Raw genomic sequence first — 21309 nt, 5'->3', positions numbered from 1 at the left:
CCAGCGGGAGGCAGTGTAGCGGGGACAAACATGCAGCCATGCTCTGGTCTGCCTCTGTGGAAACATGCTGGATGTCGCCACCCCACAGTCACCGGAAGCTCTGACCCCCAGCTCCACTCTGTGTTATTTCCGCCTCCAGCCTCCACGTGAGGACTTCTGCTCCACAGAACATAGGCCACTTCCAGGTGTCCAGGAAATGTAGTCTTTGGCCTTCCTGGGTACTGTGGGCCCATCTGTGGTCTCTTGCCATCAGTGGCTCACTGGAGAATCCACCTGTCCCCTCACTGAACCTGTGGAGGCCACCAGAGGACTCCAGGCCTTAACCTGGCATCTATCCCAGGAAGGAACCATCAGGAAGTAAGGGACCCTTTACTCTGCCCCTCACAGCCCCCCGCAAACATGCTTCCCTGAAAGAAGAAACTCTTAGTGTTTGCAAACAGGCATGTAGTTTGTAAAGAAATAATGACAAAAAGGAACAAAAAGACCTTGCAGTTAGCCAGATACTCACTCCAGCGTTCATTCCTTCCCAAACTTCTAAATTTTCCTGGGTATCTTTTGGTTTCATCTTGAAGAACTTGCCCTTCCTTTACTATTTCTCTCGTATGGATCTATTGCTTCAAGTTTTCTTTTATCTGAAAATGTCTTTGTTTCACTTTCATTTTGTTTTTATTGGGTTTTTTTTTTCCAGTTTTATTGAGAAGATGACATCTAGTCAGACTCCATACATCTCCAAACCCCAGGCGAAAGCAGCACCCCCAGCCCTGGGCCCAAGACTGGTGCTGCTGGCACGTCTCATCCCCTTCCCAGCCTCCTCAGTTCTCACCAGTGCCACAGCTGGCTCCTGACCGCAGCCCTCAGCTGGAACTAGTGTTGAGTTTCGGAAAACAGGACCGAAGTCAGATACGTGGGAGCCCCTGCACCCTGGGTGTTTGTTGTTGTTTGTGACTCTAGGTTTCTGACTCCTGCTGAAAGCCTCTTTCGTGATTTTCTAGATTAATGAGCACAGAGACAGGGCCTTGGGCTCTGGCTTCACTTCTCCTCTCAGACCCTTCTTCCCCATGGCTTCTCTTGTTGGCCTTAACAGGATGCCCAGCCCCGCAATAGGTTCTCCTTGCCTTTGGGGCTTTTATACTTGGTGCAGAGCTTGAAAGACTGTTCTTATCCTTCAACCCATTGGCGCTTCTTATTGCGGGAACTCAGACCTTTCCTCCAGGGCCCTTTCTCAGGCCACTGTCACAGTCCCCCTAATGCCCTGCCTCAAGGCCCTACTAAGAGGCCGCTCGTGTCCTATGGTACCCTTAGGCCTGTCCTAGCACTTAACAAATCTATTTTAACGTCTTTGTAATTTGTCCTTAACCTTCCTTGAGGGTGTGGATTGTCTTAGTTTTCAAGGCATTGCTCACACTGCAGTGTGCTTAGTAGACACGGTATTTGTTGAATAAATGAATATAGGCAGTATTTCTGAGGACTGTGTCTCTGGACCTTTGAGAATGGCTAATTTTATGGATATGTCATTGCCCCCGAAAATGATGGCCAGACTGTCACCTTCCATAGGAGCAAGTGCTCTCTGGAGTCCTCAGCCTGGCACCCCATCCCTGTGGGTGTCTTGATGGGAATGGCAGCACCAGACGGGCAGGAGGGGCCTGGAAGGTGCCAACAAGGATGAGTGGTCATGGGCCTCCGCACCTTGCTTTTCTGCAAATAGCTGTCATGGCCACAGTGAAAGTTGCTAAGTCTGCAGTGACTAAAGGGGGTGTCAGGCTGCAGGCGCTAAGCCCCAGCTAGGTTTCCTTGCCTGACCTACCCAGACAAATGACCCCCACATGTAGCTTCACCAACACAGTGTATCACTCATGCTGTGCTCTTGGAGTTCCTCTCAAATACTAACGCCCTGAATATTAACCCCAGGAATGCCAAGGGCCTTTTGCTGATGTCACACCTAATCTGCCCAAGCCCCATCAGGGTTTCCTGGCTTTAACTGGCTTGCTTTTCTAGCCCTTGACCAACATGTGATTTTTTTCCTTTCATGTATACTTAAAGCAATGGACATCTTTGAGTTGACTTTTATATCGAGTTAGAAGGGGGTGGTTTTCCCAAAGGGGCAGTGGGGAGTTTCATCTCGTCACTGGTGCCCTTTCTATGTTGGATGAATTGACGCTTTTGCTTTGGTCCTTCCCATCACCAGCTCACACCTTCACATATTGGTGTGTAGTCTGGTCCTCGCTGTCCAGCCTTTTCTGGGGCCTAACTTGGCCAGGTGTGATCAGGGGCATGTGTTGGGAAGGTGTGCTGGAATTTTCTTGCATGCTTAGATTGAAGACTGGCGTCGGGCTGCCCTAACTCCTTTCAAGTAAACTGCAGTTGGGCCCCCGAGTCCCACTAATCATTAGCAGGAGTGAGTTGTCACTCATAACAGCAGGCCTGTGGGCTGAGCTCAGAGAGCAGAAACCACTTCCAAGGGTATAGAAGCCCCTCCTCGACATGAGGCCATTGCCACTTCTCGGGGCATCCCCAGGCTAACTCACTAAAGGATACATGACCCAGAAGGTTCGCCACATAATGCTATTTCACATCAGTTCAGTGGTAAGGAGCACACTTCAAAGATAGACATTTAGAGCTAGAAGGAACTTGGAGACTGTTTAGTCCTGTGGTTTTCAGACTTTTTTTTTTTTTTTTTTTTTTTTTCTGAAGAAACCATTCCTCCAATACAAGTTTACACAGAATGCCCATAAATAAAATAGCTAACCACAGAGTTATTCCAGAAAAGTGGGTGGGAATGAGAAGCCCACTCATTTTCACTCCGTCCTTCATGATCCCAGTAGGAAAACCACAGCCCTCCATCCCTGCCTTCGGGGCTGATAGGCAGCTGAAGCCAACGAGCATAGGTTGCACAGGTTAGAGTTGGTGGTCAGGCAGACTCTTCAGTCCCAGCAAATTAATTAGCTTTGCTGGTGCTCACTCATCTGTAGAACCGGCTATGATGTCAGCCTTGGAGTTTTGAGAGTATCAAAGGAAGTATTACATATGAAAGCTTCGAGCAACCTGCCAGGCCGTATGTAGTAAGTACTCATTAAATGTCCGCTTTAGTTCCATTTTTGTCCAGTCACAGAGCTATTTCATTGCTCTAAGTCCGCCCCAGCATAGCAGGTCTCAGTCCAATTTTTGATGAGTTAGGCAGCACTATGTTTCTGCAGACACAAAGGATTCATCTTCAGAGCTGCTTTTATCTGGTCTTTAAATTGTTTTCCTTAGTGGACATGGCTTATTTTTAATAATCTAGAATGTATGTGAAAGTGAAAGGAAGGTAAAATTTACTGAGCCTTTACCTTCTAAACAAAACCTTCATTAACATTTTGGCCTTTTTCCTTCCAGTCTTTTTTTTTTTTTTTTTAACGTCTTATCCCGTAGTACACGTGCTTGTATGGGATATGAGGAGATGATTGTTTTGTTTTGATCTTTCTTGCTTGTGGGGAGAAGCTTTGCCAAATCCCACCTTTCAAAACAAGCTATTGGAAGCTGGTCACTGAGAAGAGGAACAGATGTTGCCCGTCTCTTTCACTATAACTGTAACATCAAACCTTCCCATAGCTGTAAACACTCTTCTCAGATTAAGCTTGTAAATTATACTATTTTCTGGGAAAAGTCCCAGCCTTAAACCGGCTCCTCTTCTCTCTACCAGCAGTTTGCCAAGGCCCGATGGAGTCTTTTTGCCTTTTATCCACATGAGTCACTGCCTTCTCTTTTCTAGTGTAGATCTGTGGTTTGGCGTGGCAACCCTTTGCTACAAAATAAATTGCAAGTCAAGTTTCCCGACTCTCTTCAGTAGGCAGACCCCACTTTGATAAACAGCTCATCCACACCTCTACCTAAGACCACTGCCCCCTCCTCTTGCACCCCGGCCCTGTCCTCTGGGCCGCTGTGCCATCACCCTGGGACCAGAAGCCGCAAAACAATTTATGGGTTGAGAAGTAGAGAGAGGGGAGAAACTATGGACAAGAACGGCTTAGGAGTAAGGATCCTGGGGTCCTGAGAAGGAAAAGGAGCCCCAGAGAGGGAGAGGGAAATAATGCAAACTTGACCCCCTTTAAAATGTTACTGAAGGTCAGCCCCAAACCAGGAAACCATGAGAGAGACTCCACTTTTTCCTATTTCTTTCCCCTCTTACACCCTCTGACCTGTTGCTCCTACAACCAGACCTCTTGCTTTGCGCAGGGCTAGTTTGGTGACATTATAGGCTAAAAGAGCACTGTGTGGGCGGTCTCCATTTGTAACATAGTGTCAGTGGGAAAACGCATTCCAAGTTCCAGACATCCAACTCGAAAGCTTTGGAACACAACCACTGGGGCGTGAGAGACTGCAAGCGTTGTATTGAGGGCCAGTCCTAGGACCATCTCTGCTTACGGGAACTGAGACAAGTGCCCAGATGCACTTTATTTCCTGAAACAGACATCAGTAGGTATTTCTGTATATAGGGATCTGATTCAGAAGGAAGTAGCAGTGAACCGAGTTAACTTGTGATTCAGGGTTATATAAAGTAACCACGCTGGATGATTCCAGCTTGTTGATGTGTGTGTAGGAACGGACCCATTCAGATAACCAGACCTGACTAAATGATAGTGACTGGGTTCGCTTACTACGGATGTATCTGAGACCTTGCTGTGAAGAAGATGGCTTCCCAGTGCAGCACGGGTTATCTCTGGGGCGTGTTTTAAAATAACAGTGTCCAGGGGCACCTGGGTGGCTCAGTCATTTGAGTGGCTGACTCTTGGTTCCAGCTCAGGTTGTGATCTCAGGGGCATGAGGTTGAGCCCCGCATTGGCTCCGCGCTTAGCAGGGAGGCTGCTTGAGATTCTCTGCCTCTCCCTCTACACTCCCTCCCCACCTCCCCTCTCGTTCGCTCGCTCTCTCAAATCCTTTATTTTTATTTTTTTTTTAATATTTTATTTGCTAGAGAGAGAAAGAGGGGAGCGGCAGGCAGAGGGAGAAGCAGGTTCCCTGCTAAGCAAAGAGCCCAGTGCTGGTCTCTATCCAGGTCCTGGGATCATAACGTGAGCCGAAGACAAACACTTAACCAACTGAGCCACCCAGGTGTCCCAATAAATAAATAAATCTTAAAAAAATAAATAGCAGTGCCCACATGGTATTTGTTTATGTCCTTCTTAGCTTTTGGCATGGGGGCCTTTCAGATGAGGTCATCCTCTTGGGTCTGTTTCCTGAGTGTTGATCATTGAGAGATCAGCCATAGAGAACAGCTGCTTCTGGGAGGGGGCCTGGAAGCCTGAATGCCCCCTGCCATCCCCCTCTTCCTCCCTACCCACTTTCTCCCAGAACATCTCTTTTTTGTTGTGGAAAATTACACATTCACAAATTGTGTTTCTTTCCTCACACCAACCATATTCCCACACAGAGACAGATTCTGGAATGATCTCATGGATGAATCATGCCGTTATCCGGCTGTTTATAGGAGCTGCCTTTAGACAAAGATTTTGGTGTAAGCTACATTAAGACCGCTTCATTGTCTGCCAGTTACCCTTGGGGGGCTGGCTTATCGATGGAGTGCTGAGTGTGAGGCGCAGGCCTTGTAGACTAAAAGCTGCTTTGATTTCATTTTTTCCTGTCAGCCCTGGGCTTTGTTCCATTGACTCTGAACTGTGGTGGTGTAATGCTCTCCTCTGATACAAGTAAGCAGACCCAGTCCAAGATGGCAGCTGTATTGTATCTGAAGAGGCGACACATAGGACTTCTTAAACTATGATAAATACTTAAATCACTGAGTTCCAGTTGATGCATAATCTCTTAATTAAAATTAGCTCACAAGTGGTATTTCCTAATCCAGCTTTCAAGCTTTGCTCTCTGCAGTAAATCTCTTTTTTCTTTTTCTTTTTTTTTTTTTAAGATCTAGAAATCCTATTAATATTTAACTGGCTTTTAAATTATTTATGCATCAAAGTGTTTAAACTATTGTTGTCCCTTAACGAGCAAGTGCCCAGTGGTGTTTCTGTGTGGCATTACAAGGTCTCAAGTTTAGAGCACCATTAAATGATCACAAGTGGCAGTCAGGCCATCCTGGAAGCTAAAAGCCCTGGAAACTAGTTAATTGGATTACTCACACAGTTCCATCTACTTTCCAGTGTTAAGTATTTAAATCATACCTTTCTTTTATTAGGAGTAACATTGGTTCACTAATCATATACTCCTTAAGAGAAAGGGCTTACCTTAAACTTATTTTTTTTTCTTTTTTAAAGACTTTATTTGTCAGAGAGAGCAAGCGTGTGTGCATGCGCAAACAGGGGAGGAGGGGCAGAGGGAGAAGCAGGCTCCCCGCTGAGCGAGGAGCCCCATGCGGGACTCCAACCCAGAACCCCAGGATCATGACCTGAGATGAAGGCAGGCATTTAACCGAGTCACCCAGGCATCCTGAAACTTCTTGTTACTTAATAGGGAATCTGGTTTGATCAGTTCCATGCATTATGGCTCCATGAGTATCAGAAAAGGTAATGAAAGATCATTTTGCCTGTTAAACACGATGAAATCAGGAGTTGGCCATAGTGTGGTGGCAGTGACCTAGGTAATCCCCTTTGGGTACCAGGATATCTAGATTGGCCATCTGCTCTGACCAGATGATTCCACAACTGCAGAATCATCTGCATTTACTCTTTGCCATGAGAGCTGAAACCAAGACAGGTCCAGCGGGGGGGTTTGCAACCACCAAGTCACAGGCTTTCAAGGAGAGCTACACTCAGTGACTTGTGGCCCATCCTAAGAAGAATAGGGTTTCACTCCACAAAGAACCAACCTCTATTTCTGCCCCTCGCTTAAGGGCATAACTGCTGCTTGGCTGTCTCCCCAAATGCATTTCATCTTCTGTTTTCATTGCTTCCCCCATCTTCTGGGAGCCCCTGCACCGTCCCGCCTTAAACCATCTCCCAGCCACCCCCATCCCCATCGGCCAGACTTTGTAAGAAAACCTTTGTGCTGGGTTTTCAAAGTGTGTCTGTTGCTTACAGCCTCTGCAAAACAAACTTGAATAGATGAGAAATGAGCTCTTGCAGCTAAGTAGGTCTGAGCTATAGCGTCACCCGGGCCTGTGGAAGAGAAGAAAACAGACCCTTGCATTGTCCATGGTTCCTGACCGATGCTTCTGTTAGTGCATTGGTCCAAATGAGATCCTTCCCTATGACCTGCCTAGCCACGTCTGTCTGTGAGTGCGAGCTACGGCTTGTAAACCGTAATGCACACAGCTTTGGCCAGTATCCACATATGGTATTTGAACTTGCCTCCATGCCATTTTTAGAAGAAGGCAGAACATAAATTAATATTTGGACTCTACGTGTATCTGGGGAAAATAATCTCCTAGGCTTTTCAAAGAAACTGGAAAGTCCGACTTCATTCTGCTTTCAATTACTTACAGCTGCAGTTCCGTGTTCTCCAGTTTTCTCTCCTGCTCCGGGAGGGTTAATGCTGGCTTTTGAGCCAAACAGATACTTCTGTTTTCATACACGATTTTAATGAGAATTCAGGACAGTGATGTTAGAAAGAAAACATCAAGATTTTATCATGACTCCCTGGGGACTTCAGCTTAATCCCTTTTCACTGAAGTTTTTAAAAGATTCTTTCTGGGTGAAGCAGCAGGACCGTTCACAGTTCCCTTCTATAGGCAGCTCTTCCTGGATCCCCAGACCGGGGGTGTCCGGGGCCATAGTCTCTTGCTTGGTTTACAGTCACGCCTACAGTCCTGAGCAGCTGCCTTACCTGTAAATCAGGTGGCGCGAAGTGCTTGCAGTCTCTGTGTACATAGGTCAAAATGGGCAAATAACAGCATTTTCATGTGGCTCGTGTTAATACAAGGTTTCAGCAAGCACTTAGCTAAGCAACCTAGAAAAGTTTGTCAGCCTCTTTATGAAAGATGCCATTTTCAGATGCCAAAAATCTTAATATAGAGACAATAAAAAGCTAGGAAACCAACATACTGACCTAGCTTAGATGAGATCTGGGCCTCGATCGGTGGACATGCACATGCAAACAGATGTGTGTACAAGTGTGCTCCTAATTCAGTGCCACCAAAACAGCAGCCCGGAAGTTAGGGACAAACTCTTCTTGAGTGGGAGGCAGAAAAATTGGAAAGTTTGCCCTCAGCCACTGCCATGAAGCTGTGGGTTTTCTGGAGCAGATATATTTATTACCACGTGGATGAGGTTTTGAAGTTCAAATGGAGCAGATAGAAGGCACCAGATGTGGTGTGCGGAAAATGTCTCATCTTAAAAAAAAAAACAAAAACTTAATATGAACTATTAGTGCCCCACCTCCCCAAGACTTAAGGGAAATTAAAACATAATCATCACTGGATATCCTCCTCTTTCTCCACCAGGATGTGTAAAGGACCTGGAGTTTCTCTCATGCCTCAGATTTGGGGGCCCTGCTGCTCTGTGCCTCACCTAGGATGTGCATTTTATCACCGTCAGGAGCCCTGTTCCAGAGTGTTGAAGGGGTGCGGAGCGTGGGTCCCCTTTGAACACGAGTCCCACTGTCGTCCTTTCCCTCCCCACGGAGGGTGGTCCTGTGCTTGCTCCATCTGCAGGGTCCTGCCTGTCTCCCACCTCCCACCTCCCACACCTGACACAGTCTCTTCTCCAGTGAGCCGGGCCTGAAACCCCGAGGCAGTGGCCAGGCTGCTTGTGGAAGGCTTACTTGGTCCAATACAGTAGCCGCTTGCTATGTTATTAGCTTGCTAGCTAGCTGTTTACATTTAAATTGACTAAAATGAGGGGTCCCTGGCTGGCTCATTGGGTAGAGCATGTGACTCTTGATCTTGGGTTTGAGAGTTCAAACCCCACGTTGGCTGTAGAGATGACATAAAAATCTTTAAATAAATAATAAATGAAATGAAATAAACAATTCAGTTCCTCAGTCAAGTGATCGCACTTCAAGTACCCTGTTGCCACATAGAACTGCTGGCTAGCACATCAGACAGCTCAGACAGAGGATGTGTCCATCGCTGCAGGAAGCACTGTTGGACAGGGCCGGTCCATAACGAGCAGTCTGCGTTGTTCCTAGGAGCAGTTGAGGGTGGACCCACTGCTCTCCGGGCCTGTTTTCTGACTCAGCTTGGCCTTAGTTACTGAGAAAGGACAATGATACAAGTGAAGGGCTGTGGGACGTGATGGCTGCAGGGAACAGACCCACACAGTCATTTTCGAGAGATGGGTTCCCGTGGTTATGTGTGGTGGGGCTGTGCCTGTTACCCTTTGTCCTCTGTGTGGTCCGGGGTGTCCCGAGGTGCTAGAATACTCCCTGGATCTGCCCTGTTTGTTTAAGTGCGTTTTGGGATTTATCTCATGAGAGGCATCTCGGCTGTTTGTGCGCACATGAAGTTGAATGCGTGTTAGGGCTGCATTTCCCTCGGGGGCGGTATCGGGAAGGGGAGTGTGGTTTGAGCATGGCCGGTTTCCTTCTGTGACCTGGGTTGTGTACATCAGCACGGAGGGGCCCCTGGCTAAGGCAAGGCTGCCCAGGGAAGCAGGAGCCTGTGAGCAAATTGAGACCGATGGTATGAGGCATGATAGAAAAATAGCCTCGCCCCTGCCATCTGTGTAAACCAGCTCTGGTGAGGCAGCAAAGAGCCAGGCTACTTGGCTTCTTCAAGTAAATACTGCACATCAGACATTGTGTAGGTAGGACACAAACATGGAATGAGCCTCTGTCCCTGCCTGCAGCCGGCTCTCCATTTAGGAGCACCCTTAAAATGGGCATATTTTTAATATCCGTACTTCTTTGGGTTTTCTTACCCCATGAAGATAGGCCCTGCTTTTAAATTAGATTCAGCCCTAAATAACATTCTCTGTCTGGCAAAACGGAAACAAGGAGACAGTTGTTTGGGAGTTGGGAATTTGAGGCCCGTGCCCGCTGGGTTGCGCTTCCGGCAAGGAGGATGTCCTGGAAGCGAGCCGGAGATCCTTTCATGAAATGCGAGGCACTGCCGTCTTTGTACCCGCTCCCCTCCTGGGCTCCCACGGCCATCCCCTTTCTCCTTGCCAGCCACGGCCACTTTTGCCTCGGTGCCTGGTTCAGGTTCTTGCTCTGATGGCATTTCCCTTTGTGAGGGCCGGCCGCCTGGACGGCTCCCGCAGGAGGCGGGGCAGCAGGGTGGGTGGTCTCTGGCATGGGCCATCCCCGGGTTTTGGTGGCCTTGCTGAGCCCCACTTTGCTCCCCGCCTGCTTGCCTGGTCTTTCCAGCTGCAGATTAGCAATCCGGACCTGGAATGCAGGTCTCTGTTCACAAGGCATGTTTATAAAGTGACGTGACTTCAGTCATCCTGGATCTCACAGTCCCCCCACAGAAGAGCCCCCCCCCCACCTCCAGAGAATGCAAGCACATGCCCAGAGTCCTCCCATTGTTCACAATATGCTTGGAGCTCTGGATGGAATGGTCTGCACCTTCTAACAGTGTCTACAGCTCTGTGAGTTACTGTCCTATTCTGCACCATCCCTAGTGGGTGAGCTTGATGTCTGGAATTACCTGAAATCATTTACAGTCATGTATAGTCTGTGTTCAGTAGGCTGGGGGGAAGGGGGAAAGCCCTAATTCAAGTAATAGTGTTTAGAATAAAAATGTGTATAAATATAAAGCTTGCAGACTGGGATGGGCTCCACAGTGTTTGAGCATGGCAATATTACGGTGTCCTAAGGAGACTACTTTAAAAAATGCAATACTTACTGGATGCAAATTTTAGTTATTCCTTTTTTTTAAAATGTCTATTTATTTATTTGTTTTTGAGAGAACAAGCCTGTACATGCGTGAGCAGTGGGAAGGGCCAGAAGGAGAGGGACAAGCAGATTCCCCACTGAGCATGGAACCCACACAGGGCTGATCCCAGGGACCCAAGATCATGATCTGAGCCCAAAATCAAGTCAGATGTGCCCCTTGGCTGTTTCTTTTAAAAGTGTCGTTAATCACACTGCTGCATTAGAGGTAGGCTTTTAGAGCCAGTGATAGATCAACTAAATCAGAGAATCCCTGTTTTCCTTCCCAGAAGGGGAGGCTCCTTGTCTGTCTTCCCTTACTCACCCGGCTCCCTCTTTTTTTCCTCGAATTCTTTTTCTTTGGCCTGGAGAGTCTTGCCTTTACGTTCTTTTTGTTCTTGCTTGGGTTGTAGGAGCCTGCCCTTGAACGTGGGGCCTCTCTCCAGGCCACAAAGCAAGAGCACTGCCAGCCTGAGATGACTTTTGACTCACAAGCACCACATCCTAGGGACAGAAACTGGAAGACAGTCCTTCCCAAACAAGGCTGCATTTTAAAATCCCCTGGCAAGTGTTTAAAACGGGCACCCAGGTTGCCCCTCATACCAACTGAAACAATGTCTGCAGGTGGGGTCCAGGCAGTGCTGGTTTGTCAGAGCTCCCCACGTGATTCTAATCAGCAGCCAAGCCCGAGGACCACCATAAGGAGGGGGATTGTCCTTGACAATGTAAGCAGTTACACTTGAGCATAACCACAGCCAGCTCAGTCTTGCATCAGTCACAACGCTGTGTTCTAGAAACAGCGCTGGATGCAAACCCCATCTCTACAACCTCCTCTCCTGTTGACCTTGGCAAACCACTCAGCCTCCTGTGGGTTTTTTGTCTGTAAAAGAAGTTAATGATAGCAGTACCTGTCTGATAGGGTCATCTTAAGGCATGGCAGAGACAATGTGTGGAAGTCTTTGTGAATTGTAAAGTGCTGTATAAATGCTGGTTAGTACTGGAGATTACTCTAAGACGCTCATGTTCTTAGGTCCCCTGGCGAGGTGGCTGGGGTGGCTGTGGTGGCATTAATTCTTTCATTACCAGCAGTAATCTCGGGAACTGTTTAGGGTAAGAATTCATTTCTCTCTTCTAGTAAAAGGGGCGGTGAGGAGAGATGGTCTCTGCCAGCTTTAAAATGAAACCAGCAGGGAACCTGGGTGGCTCAGTGGGTTAAAGCCTCTGCTTTCGGCTCAGGTCATGATCCCAGGGTCCTGGGATCGAGCCCCGCATCGGGCTCTCTGCTCAGCGGGGAACCTGCTTCCTCCTCTCTCTGCCTGCCTCTCTGCCTACTTGTGGTCTCTGTCTGTCAAATAAATAAATAAAATCTTTAAAAAAAAATAAAATAAAATGAAACCAGCAGCCAGAGCCTAAGAGAACCACTGGCCTCGTGACACCTGGGGAATGCTCCCTGGCTTCCTGTTAGCGGACTGCGAGTGGAGGGGCCTTGCCCGAAGGATTGCCAGTGGTCCATCGGCTTCTGAGCCTGCCTTTCATCTTCTGGCTTTCCGTTTGCTTGGATTTCGTTTATATCAAAGTGGATGAGACAAGGTGGAACTGCCTTAGAATGTCGTTAACCAGCCCCCGAGGAGGGCCAGAGGGATGCCCTGTTGGCCGGAGCCCATGTGCTTGTTTTCATCAGTGTGACTGGTGTCTTGTGTAGTAAACGTCATCGTGGCTTTTTGGGGTACAAACCAAAGCATTTTCTCTTGGGCTTGTCCTCCCCAGGGATTTGAAGTTGGATGGAGGGAAGCAGTCCACAGGTGCCGTGAGCTTGAAAGAGATTATTGGACTTGAAGGTGTGGAGCTGGGAGCTGACGGGAAGGTAAGGCTTCCTAGCTTCTAGTCAGCGAGTCTGTGCTGACACCACCAGGGTGGGTCAGGACCGGAGGCAGCATGACAGACCACGGTCCTTGCTCACGGTGGACGAACCAGGTCTGGGCCAGCTTGTCCCCCACTCCCCTAGCCTGCACTCGGGAACCCACCGAGCCAGTGAGGAAGTAGCAGCATGAGTATTTTTCCACCAGTGCCATTTATGATGGAATGCAGGATACTGACAAGTATCCCCCACACCACATGCATGTTCTAGAACCAAGTGGCTTGGACATGCGTTAGCTGATGGTGTCACCAAGCTGCATTCCTGCTACTAGGAAGTTTGCTTTGAGTGTGAGGGATGGGGGAGGCTTCCCACAATGCTGAGAAGCTGAGTCTCTCAGCCTTAGTGAGCACCTAGCGGTAAGGCCGTCACATTCCTCCTTATGTGCAATCCAGTGAGCTGCTGCCTGGAAATCTGAGGGGTGAAGATTCAAAGATGAACTTGACCTTTTTGTGCTGGACCCAGGCAGTCTTTGTAAACCCTTCAGAAGCCCGTTTATGGAGATGATGCAAGTATTTGGGGAAGCCATCTCAGGATAGTTTGCTTCCAGCTGAAGCTGCTGGGGCAGCCATTGATCTCCCCATCTCCGCTCTCCCAGAACAGTTGGTCACCACTGTGTCCGGGTGTCATCTGCCCTGAGCTCACAAGCAGGGGAGTATGAGCCGGGCTTCTCCAAGTAGGTGAAAAGAAAAACACTTGTTCTGTGTCCATTCCTGAAGGTTGAGTGTCTACACAGGAATGAGGGAGGTGAGCCAGAGACAAGCATCAGAGATCACATCTGCCAGCAGAACATACAGGGGTGTTCTGTGGTGACATTAATTCCTTCATTATCAGCAGTAATCTGGGGAACTGTTAAGGGCAAGAATTCATTTCTCTCATCTAGTAAAAGGGACAGTGAGGAGTGTCGACACAAGAATGAGCCCAAAGCCCCTTATGATTACTCTTGGGGCCTGATGTGTTCTGGAATTCTGTACTCGGTGGGTTATAAAGCTTGTGTGGTGTTCAAAAAAAAGAAAAAAATAAAGACAGTGTGGTATGTGCCTCGGGTATTACACAACATCCTAGTGCCTCTGGGATAGTTCTCAAACACTGCTGTTTCTACCATATAATGTGAATATTTGCACACAGTGAAATAAATTAAAATTCTGTGTAGCCTCATGTCAGTTGAGGTTAGGTTTTGGTGCAAATAAGTACCAAAATATATTTCAACCCCGATCTCATTGGATTTTAGAAGTGCAGATGTAAGAATTTGAATGCACACCTTTCATGGCTTGGAAGTAATCCATTTTGTCCATTTTTGTTTTCACCTTTTAGACTGTTTCCTACACGCAGTTTCTGTTACCCACAAATGCCTTTGGAGCCCGGAGAAATACCATAGACTCCGCCTCCTCCTTCTCCCAGTTCCGTAACCTGAGCCACCGAAGTCTCTCCATAGGACGTGCAAGCAGCACCCAGGGGAGCCTGGACACAGGTAACCTCAGGCGGGGCCGGGCAGCACGTGGAGAAGGTGCCTCGGTGCACTGTGTGGGCGGGGTCTCCCTTTGTACAGACTGGAGCTAGGGCCTCTGGATGGAGCCTGAGCCCATCCCACACGCCACGTGACTTTGGGACAAGTCCAGCCTCAGGCCATACATGTTCATGGCCGGGCCACAGAGGGACCTTAACAAGGAGATGTTTTAGCCACAAACTCCGGAGCTCCTGCAAGGAGAAATACCGAAGGCACCTGCACCCGTAGGCATGGCCGGATTGCCCTCTCTCCCACCCTCTCCCCACCACTCAGCTCCTCACTTCAGCCTGGGTTTTGCTGCTGTTTTCCTAGTGTTCAGATTTGGATCAGGTGTGAGAACTTTTTGGTGATTCCCCTAGTGGGTGAGCTAACATGGCCCTGTGAGCGTGAAGGAAGGCTTGCTTGCTTCTAGCTTTGCCTCTGCAAACCTTTGTAAGGTGCGAACAAGGGAGAGAACTGTATGAAACAGTTTTATGTCCACTGTCAGAGAAACTCCAGATGACGGGGAAGTTCCTCGGGCCTGTCCAGGTGCGGAGTTTGGAAGCACTGTCCTCCTGCTCCCGCCAGCTCTGGCCGTTGACCGCTGTTGGCACTGGCGCCCGCTCTGACCTCTGTGCAGACACAGTAGTCCGCCTGGAAGCCTTCACACCAGAAGTGAGTGGCTCGAGAGGCAGGACTTGAGTGACTCGTTTGATCTGCAGGTTCAGCAAATGCGCCTTCTAGGTGCCCCATTTTGTAACCCAAGTGCCTGCTGCATCTTTTGTCCTCACGAGGGTTTGTGCTCTCCCAGGTCTGGGGAGTGATACATAATTTTCTAAAGTGGAGAACCTGTCAGGATGTTAAGTATTGGTGACCCCTCGTGTGGGGGGTACCCTTCACTGGCCTGTAGGGATGTCTCCTGAGGGGCAGAGTGGGCAGCGTGATTCTGGCCTCAACAACCTGAGACCCTAACTTTAGACTTGGTGTTCGCCCCCCTGCTTCTGCTTCAGGGAGTCCAGGACCCCTATTGATTATTTTGTGTGGGATCCTCAGGTAGCGACCTGGGAGACTTCATGGATTATGACCCAAATCTCTTGGATGACCCCCAGTGGCCTTGTGGCAAGCACAAGCGAGTTCTGATCTTTCCTTCGTACATGGTGAGTAGCGGTGGAGAGACGGTCTGTGTGCTGACCCCCTCAGCCTCACCCTGCTGCCCCCTCAAGCGTGCTCACCTTTAACAGGTGGCTGCTCTCTGGCATCGGGGGGCTGGTTCAAACACTGCACAGCCTGGGAAGCTTCTGGGGGACTCCCCAGTGTGGGTTGCTCACGGCTCTGTCTGGAGTTCCTGGTGACTGTAGGCCTCCACGTGCACTCCAGTCAATCATTGGGAACTGGGCTCTGGATGACAGAATTCTTTCCTGGGGGAATGAAGGTAGGCCACTGTGGGCGTTAAATGCAAAAACTTCCCTTGCCGTTTTTACTTCCTGGACTCTTCCTGTTTTTCCCTTTGTGTAATTTTGGTTTCTGTTTTTGGCTGACCACCATTTCCCACCACTTGGTCCGCCATTTCTCCAGACACCCGTGGGGCCTGGCTGGGTCCTGTGTACCTTCTTGGGGCAGGCTTGCTCCAACACCGTGGCAGGCGGATCCCAGGCAGCCGTGGGAGGAGGGGAGAGCTGGGCTTGAGAGAAGGCTGCCAGGCCAGGCGTGCTGCACACGGCACCAGGTAGGAGAGCACCGACCCAGAATGCTTCCACCCCCTCCCTGATGGGCCCAGAGGAGGTGGGCACAGCTGAGAACATCCCACTCCGGCTCCCTTACTCCTCCCCAGCCCATGCCGTTCTCAGCAGCCCTGGCCTTGGGAATGAGCAAATGGTCCTTTTTTTGTTCTGGACTCTTGTGTCTGCAGAGACCAGAGTGGGAGCCCATTTACTCAGAGGGCCCCTGAACACTCACTCTGAACTGGGAGTTCTCAGTGCTGGGCTTTTACCCTCCAGCCTCGCTTTCTTAGCTGAACATTCGGCAAGTATCTGCCATCAGAGAAATACCAGGCAGAACTCAGGTCCTTGCCAGTTGCTTCCAGCATAAATTCTATTCTAATATGCCATGCTGAGTCAGAATGAATTACCGAAGGCTCTGAGTTTAAAATTGCCCCACTTCTCACTTTCCCATCTTTATTTCCCACCTCCTAACACAAAAAGCAGAACCAGAGCCATGTATGTTTTTTTTTTCCACTCTGTGACCTGTTAAGATTAGTTGTTACTTTTACAAAACCAGGCCTTATTCATGTAAGCTAGCACATAATAAGTGTTTAATAAATGACCAGAATCACTGCCCTAATGTCAAGGAGGGAACAACTGGAACGTCATGACTTGTGTAAGAATAGTATTCTTTATGTTATTCATTGCCTTATTTACTAAGTAATGGGCAGGAAACTGTGGCTTGGGGAGTCTGAGTGAGGCTGTCACGGTTGACAGACAGGAAGTGGGGGGCCGAGGCCAAAACTCCTGGCTCGGTGCTCTTCTCACTCGGCCCGTGACTCCCACATCTCTCAGCAGTTGGGGGCAGAACTGCCGAACTCAGGGGAGGACGTGAAAATGACTCTTTGGGCCAACAGTTTAACAGATTTCTAAGTAACCCAGAGAATAAGAGAGGGCACTGTTTTTGACTGGGGTTTGGCAGGGAGCTCTTCCCTAGGTAACATTACATTTGGCGAAAACGTTGACCTCTCCGGTAGGCCTGGTGGCAGGCTGGTGCCAGATCTTATTTATTTTTTTTCTTTAAATGATCTCACTGTGAACTTCAAGGTTCTGGGCCACAGACTACATGTGCGCACCTGTGCACATGAGCGATTTCTCCTCCTTGGGCAGTGTGCTAGATGGCTTGCCAAGTCAGCACATATGACCTGTCCTCCTTGTTTTATGTTCCCAGCTGGCTCATTTTTCATCTTACCAGGTTGCATCTGCAACCTCTGTTTCCTGTAATAGTACGTGTTTTAGAGAATGAAATGGCTCATGAACCGCATTTTCTGGTCAGTTCCATAAGGTGTACATCTCCTCTTCTGGCCACAGAGATTGGTACTTTGATCAGATGTGGGACACCCACTTTTCAGCATCCTCCTCTCTGTCAGGGCCATGCGTGTCCTATGTCACAGAGAGACTCAGACTGGCTCCCAAAAGACTTCTCTAGAAGCAAGCATGCATCATAAGGCTGTCTCGAATACATCAAACTTGCACGAGTACATGTGGGGGTTTTGGTTTTGGCTTTTGTTGGTTTGCTTGAAGATACAGAATTTGCCCATTCAGCCAGTATTGACTGAGGCCTTATAGTGGAGAACAAACCGGCCACGATCCCCATTTTCCTCAGCCTTACTGTGCATAGAGAAGTCAGATAGTGAGCAAATAGCCAAGTCACTGCGGTCATGAGGAGGGTAAGGAAAGTGCTAGGATGGCAGCAGGGCATGGAGGTGGAGGTGGGAGGTCAACCTTAAGGAAGGTCTCCCTGAAGAAATGGCATTGAAGGGAGTGTGAGGAGTAAGGAGCAGCCATTCCAGGCCTTGGTGGGAAAGGCCCCTGTTGTCTTGTGAAGAGGTGAGTGAGGGCAAGTAGGAAATTGGTATTTTTAGCAGTGACAGTCCCCGTCCTTCCCTCTACACGTGTGCACATGGACATAGCCACAAGTGGAGAAGGCAAGCCCATAGAACAATCATCCTGACAGGTTGTCCATACTTACTGAACCCCAGGCACACGGAGCTGTGCTTGTAATAGGCACCAGCTACCAGGGTAGACAGAGCTACACGGTTACATGACCCAAGTAACATGGTTACTTGAAAACCCTCTTTGAGGCTCCAGGGCCCATCTTGGCCTGTGGGTGGGTGGGTAAGAGGCACTCAGCCCAGACAAGCTCACCCAGCTTAGAGCTTTTCTCCTGGTCTGCAAACCCTCATCATTGGCAGCGCGCCCCCTGCAGGCAGATGTCAGACCTGTGTGCAGCCGGCTCCTCTGTGCCGTCCCACAGGGCTTCCTGGTGTGGCCTTTGCTGAAAGACTGGGCAAGGGTGCTGGCCAGGTGCCAGGCTGACTGCACAGCACTGCCCACCCCCCTTCATATTGGCCCCCGAGGCCTTTGAGGTCCTGCTGCCAATGCCTGTCTCCCTTAGGTTGCCAGCGCAGCTCAGGGGAGGCCAACCTAGTGGAGGCCTCGAGCCTGAGTCCCAGGGGCTGTTGTCCGGGGTTCACGGGTGCTCTGTTTGCATGGCGTTTCGGGGGCTGAGATGTTCATGTGGCCTCTGCAGAATCAAGCAACCCAGAAAGTGACAGGCTAAACCTCTCACCCCATCGCATCCCCCAGCCGCCATTTGTTTTCTCTTTTCACGTTAGGGTGTGATTTACGTATGATCAAACACACACATTTGAGTGTACAGTTCCATGAATTTTGTCGCCTCTGCTTTAATCAAGATAGAACATTTCTTTCCCCTTGGAAAGTTCCTTCCCATACATCCTGTTCTGACTTCTGTCACCGTAAACTAGTTTCGCCTATTCCAGTGCTTGATGTAAGTGGAATCATATACTATGCGCTTCTTTAAAAAGTTTTTTTTTGTCCTTCTTCACGGAATTTAATAGGTGAGATTCACTCGTGTTGGACATTATCAGTAGCTCGGGTTTTTTTAATTGCTGAGTAGGTTTCCCTTGTTTGGACGTACCCCAGTTTATTTATCTCCACTCCTGTTGATGGACATTTGGGTGGTTTCCTGGGAGGGGATGCCTTGAACATTGCTGCCATGGGCATGCTTACACAAGTGTTTTCGTGGACATTTTCATCTCTCTTGGGTAAATACCCAGGAGTGCGCCTTCTGGATCCTAGTGTAAGTGGTGGTAACTCACCAGGATGTGGCTGGGTGTGTATTTTCATTCATGTGTGTTCTAAGTACAAGATAAAAAGGCCACTCATGGCCACAGTTGCCATGCCTTCAAAAGTGGGAGAGTTCCAGAGGTGAACATTTCCCTGAGGCCTAGAAAGAAACCTGTCATGTACAAAGTTTAAGTGGGAGCCCTTTAGAACTGCCCTTACATTCGGAATGACACAGGTTTTTAACTTTGATCTGTGCAAGTCCCTCCCACTATTGGCCGCTGGGAAGGGGCAAAGGGGACATTTTGAAGTAAAAAAACAAAAATTCCTGGGGCAGGTCTGGAAACCCAAGTCGCAGCTGCCCCTGTGGTTTTGGCCCTGAAGTTTCTAGACGGTGACCACAGAGTAGGAAAGTATGTTGAGCCTCCTGGCTACACGCAGGTTCTCGCAGGGCCTTAGCTTAATGATGGTGTTTCTCAGTGTGGTGAGGGTGGGCGCGAGGCCTCGAGTCGGAGCCGGGTGCTTCCTGCTCTGTGCGCCGCCTGCCTTGTCATTAAAGTTTCGCCAGAAAGTGGTTGCTTATCATTAGAACCTGGCAGCTGAAGCCAGTAGTGGTTTTGTTTTTTCTTCCCTTTCTGGGTGTGGAGAGCAATTAAGAGGAGAAAGTAAGCAAAAGAGCTGACTGAGATAATGCCAACAAAATTAATGTTATTTGAACGCATATCTGGATCCTTTTCCTGTCTCAGGAAGAAATCCCTCTCAGACTGTTTTGACATCAGAAGGAAAACCGACTAATAACCTTTACGACAGATAGCTGTAGGTATGTAAATCTCGAGAGGACAGGTCTTGGATTGATCTTGATAAAATGCCTATTCACGTATTTACTTAATATTATAATCTAACTGCTCCTAGGAAAAAACTCCTCCTTCCTACCCCCAGGTCCCCCCCCACCCCCGACCAGCGTTGTGGGAGTATGTCTTAGAGCTTTTTCAGCACAGTATGAGATGCTGAGCAGTGGGAAATTCAAGACTCAATAAAAGGAAGGCGAAGTCAACCTTCTGTGTGGCAGGCGGTTGGGCTCTGGTTTCCCTCACCCTATTTCTTTTGTGCTGAAAGCCATCTTGATGACTAGGTACTTACCTGTCTGCAGGGTGGGTTTATAGAGAAGCTAAAGCAGCGTGAGCCCCAGGGGCTCCTCCCGTGTAAGGCTCCTTCCAGGGCCCTCAGGTTGCAAGGTGCTTGAAGCTCATTCAGTTTAGGAAAAGTAATAAGTCATTACAGTAATACCTTTGCTGGGCCTCCCCTGAGACCTGGAAGGGCCTTAGAGCTTCCCCAGCTCTAGGGAAGATCTGCCAGGCACTGCATAGGAGCTGAGCGGTGGGATCTCTGAGGCCCACTAGCTTTCGGTGCAAGTGTTAAAGTGCCTTCTTGAATCCCCTGTTGCATTGTGGTGGGGTTGTTTTCTCGATCTAGGGCTTTTTTGGGTTGTATGTGACAGCTCTATTGGATATATTTCACATAGCATACAGTTCACTTGTGTACAGTGTATAGGGGCCCCTGGCTGGCTCAGTCGGTGGGACATGCTCTTGGTCTAGGGGTTGTGAGTTCAAGCCCCACATTGGGCATAGAGCCCACTAAAAATAAATAATAAAGTGTATAATAAAGTGGTTTTTAGAACATTCACAGAGTTGTGCAGCCATCACCATAATGCATTTCAGACATTTTCATCATCCCCAGAAGAAGCCCCTGTACCCTCAGCCCTCCATCCCCTAAGCCCTAGGCAACCACTAATCTACTTTCTGTCTCCATAGACTTGCCTGTTCTGGAGATTTCATAAAAATGGAATCATACACTCTGCGGTCTTTTGTGTCTGGCTTTTACTTAGATAATGTTTTCAGGGTCCATCCACGTTGTAGTGTGCATCAGTATTGTGGGGTTTTTTTCATCTTTTCTTACAAAAATAATACAAAATGAAATACTAGCTTTACATTGTATGCAAGATGCCGTAGCATCTGCTTCATTTCTGCATGTTTGTCTCAGATTTGCAGTGACCATTTTGTGTCTCTACTGTGCTTCTCCGGGCTTGGTTCATCAGCTCCTGCTCTGAGGTGACCGCTTAATTAAGGAGCATGTGTTTACAAGTACGTCCAAATACTATGTGGTGTGTGTGTTCGCGCTTGCATAAGTGCCCTCAGGGCCACACCCACCCGGTGTCTTCTGGTGTGAGTGAAGACACTACTCTAGAAGTTCCTGTATCCTACAAATGCCTGAGACCATGGCCCTGCTGGGCGTCTCCTGGCATCTCCACGTTGGTGGTGTAA

The 21309-nt window shown here is 48.7% G+C and overlaps 1 protein-coding gene across 2 annotated transcripts in view; it reads left to right on the top strand.

Moving 5' to 3' along the window:
- The window catches only part of CABLES1 (Cdk5 and Abl enzyme substrate 1), a gene marked incomplete at its 5' end in the record, with an annotated part of 111535 nt that overhangs the window by 76471 nt on the left and 13755 nt on the right, over positions 1 to 21309 (top strand). For both annotated transcript variants that reach the window (XM_080822023.1, XM_080822024.1), the window contains 3 exons: positions 12508 to 12604; positions 13970 to 14126; positions 15195 to 15298. In XM_080822023.1, the coding sequence (XP_080678149.1) occupies positions 12508 to 12604; positions 13970 to 14126; positions 15195 to 15298 (358 nt within the window). The remainder of the gene's footprint in view (positions 1 to 12507; positions 12605 to 13969; positions 14127 to 15194; positions 15299 to 21309) is intronic.

The sequence above is a fragment of the Martes martes genome (assembly GCF_963455335.1).
Source record: "Martes martes genome assembly, chromosome: 13".
Taxonomy (NCBI): Eukaryota; Metazoa; Chordata; class Mammalia; order Carnivora; family Mustelidae; genus Martes; species Martes martes.
This window is presented reverse-complemented; position numbering and strand designations above follow the sequence as displayed.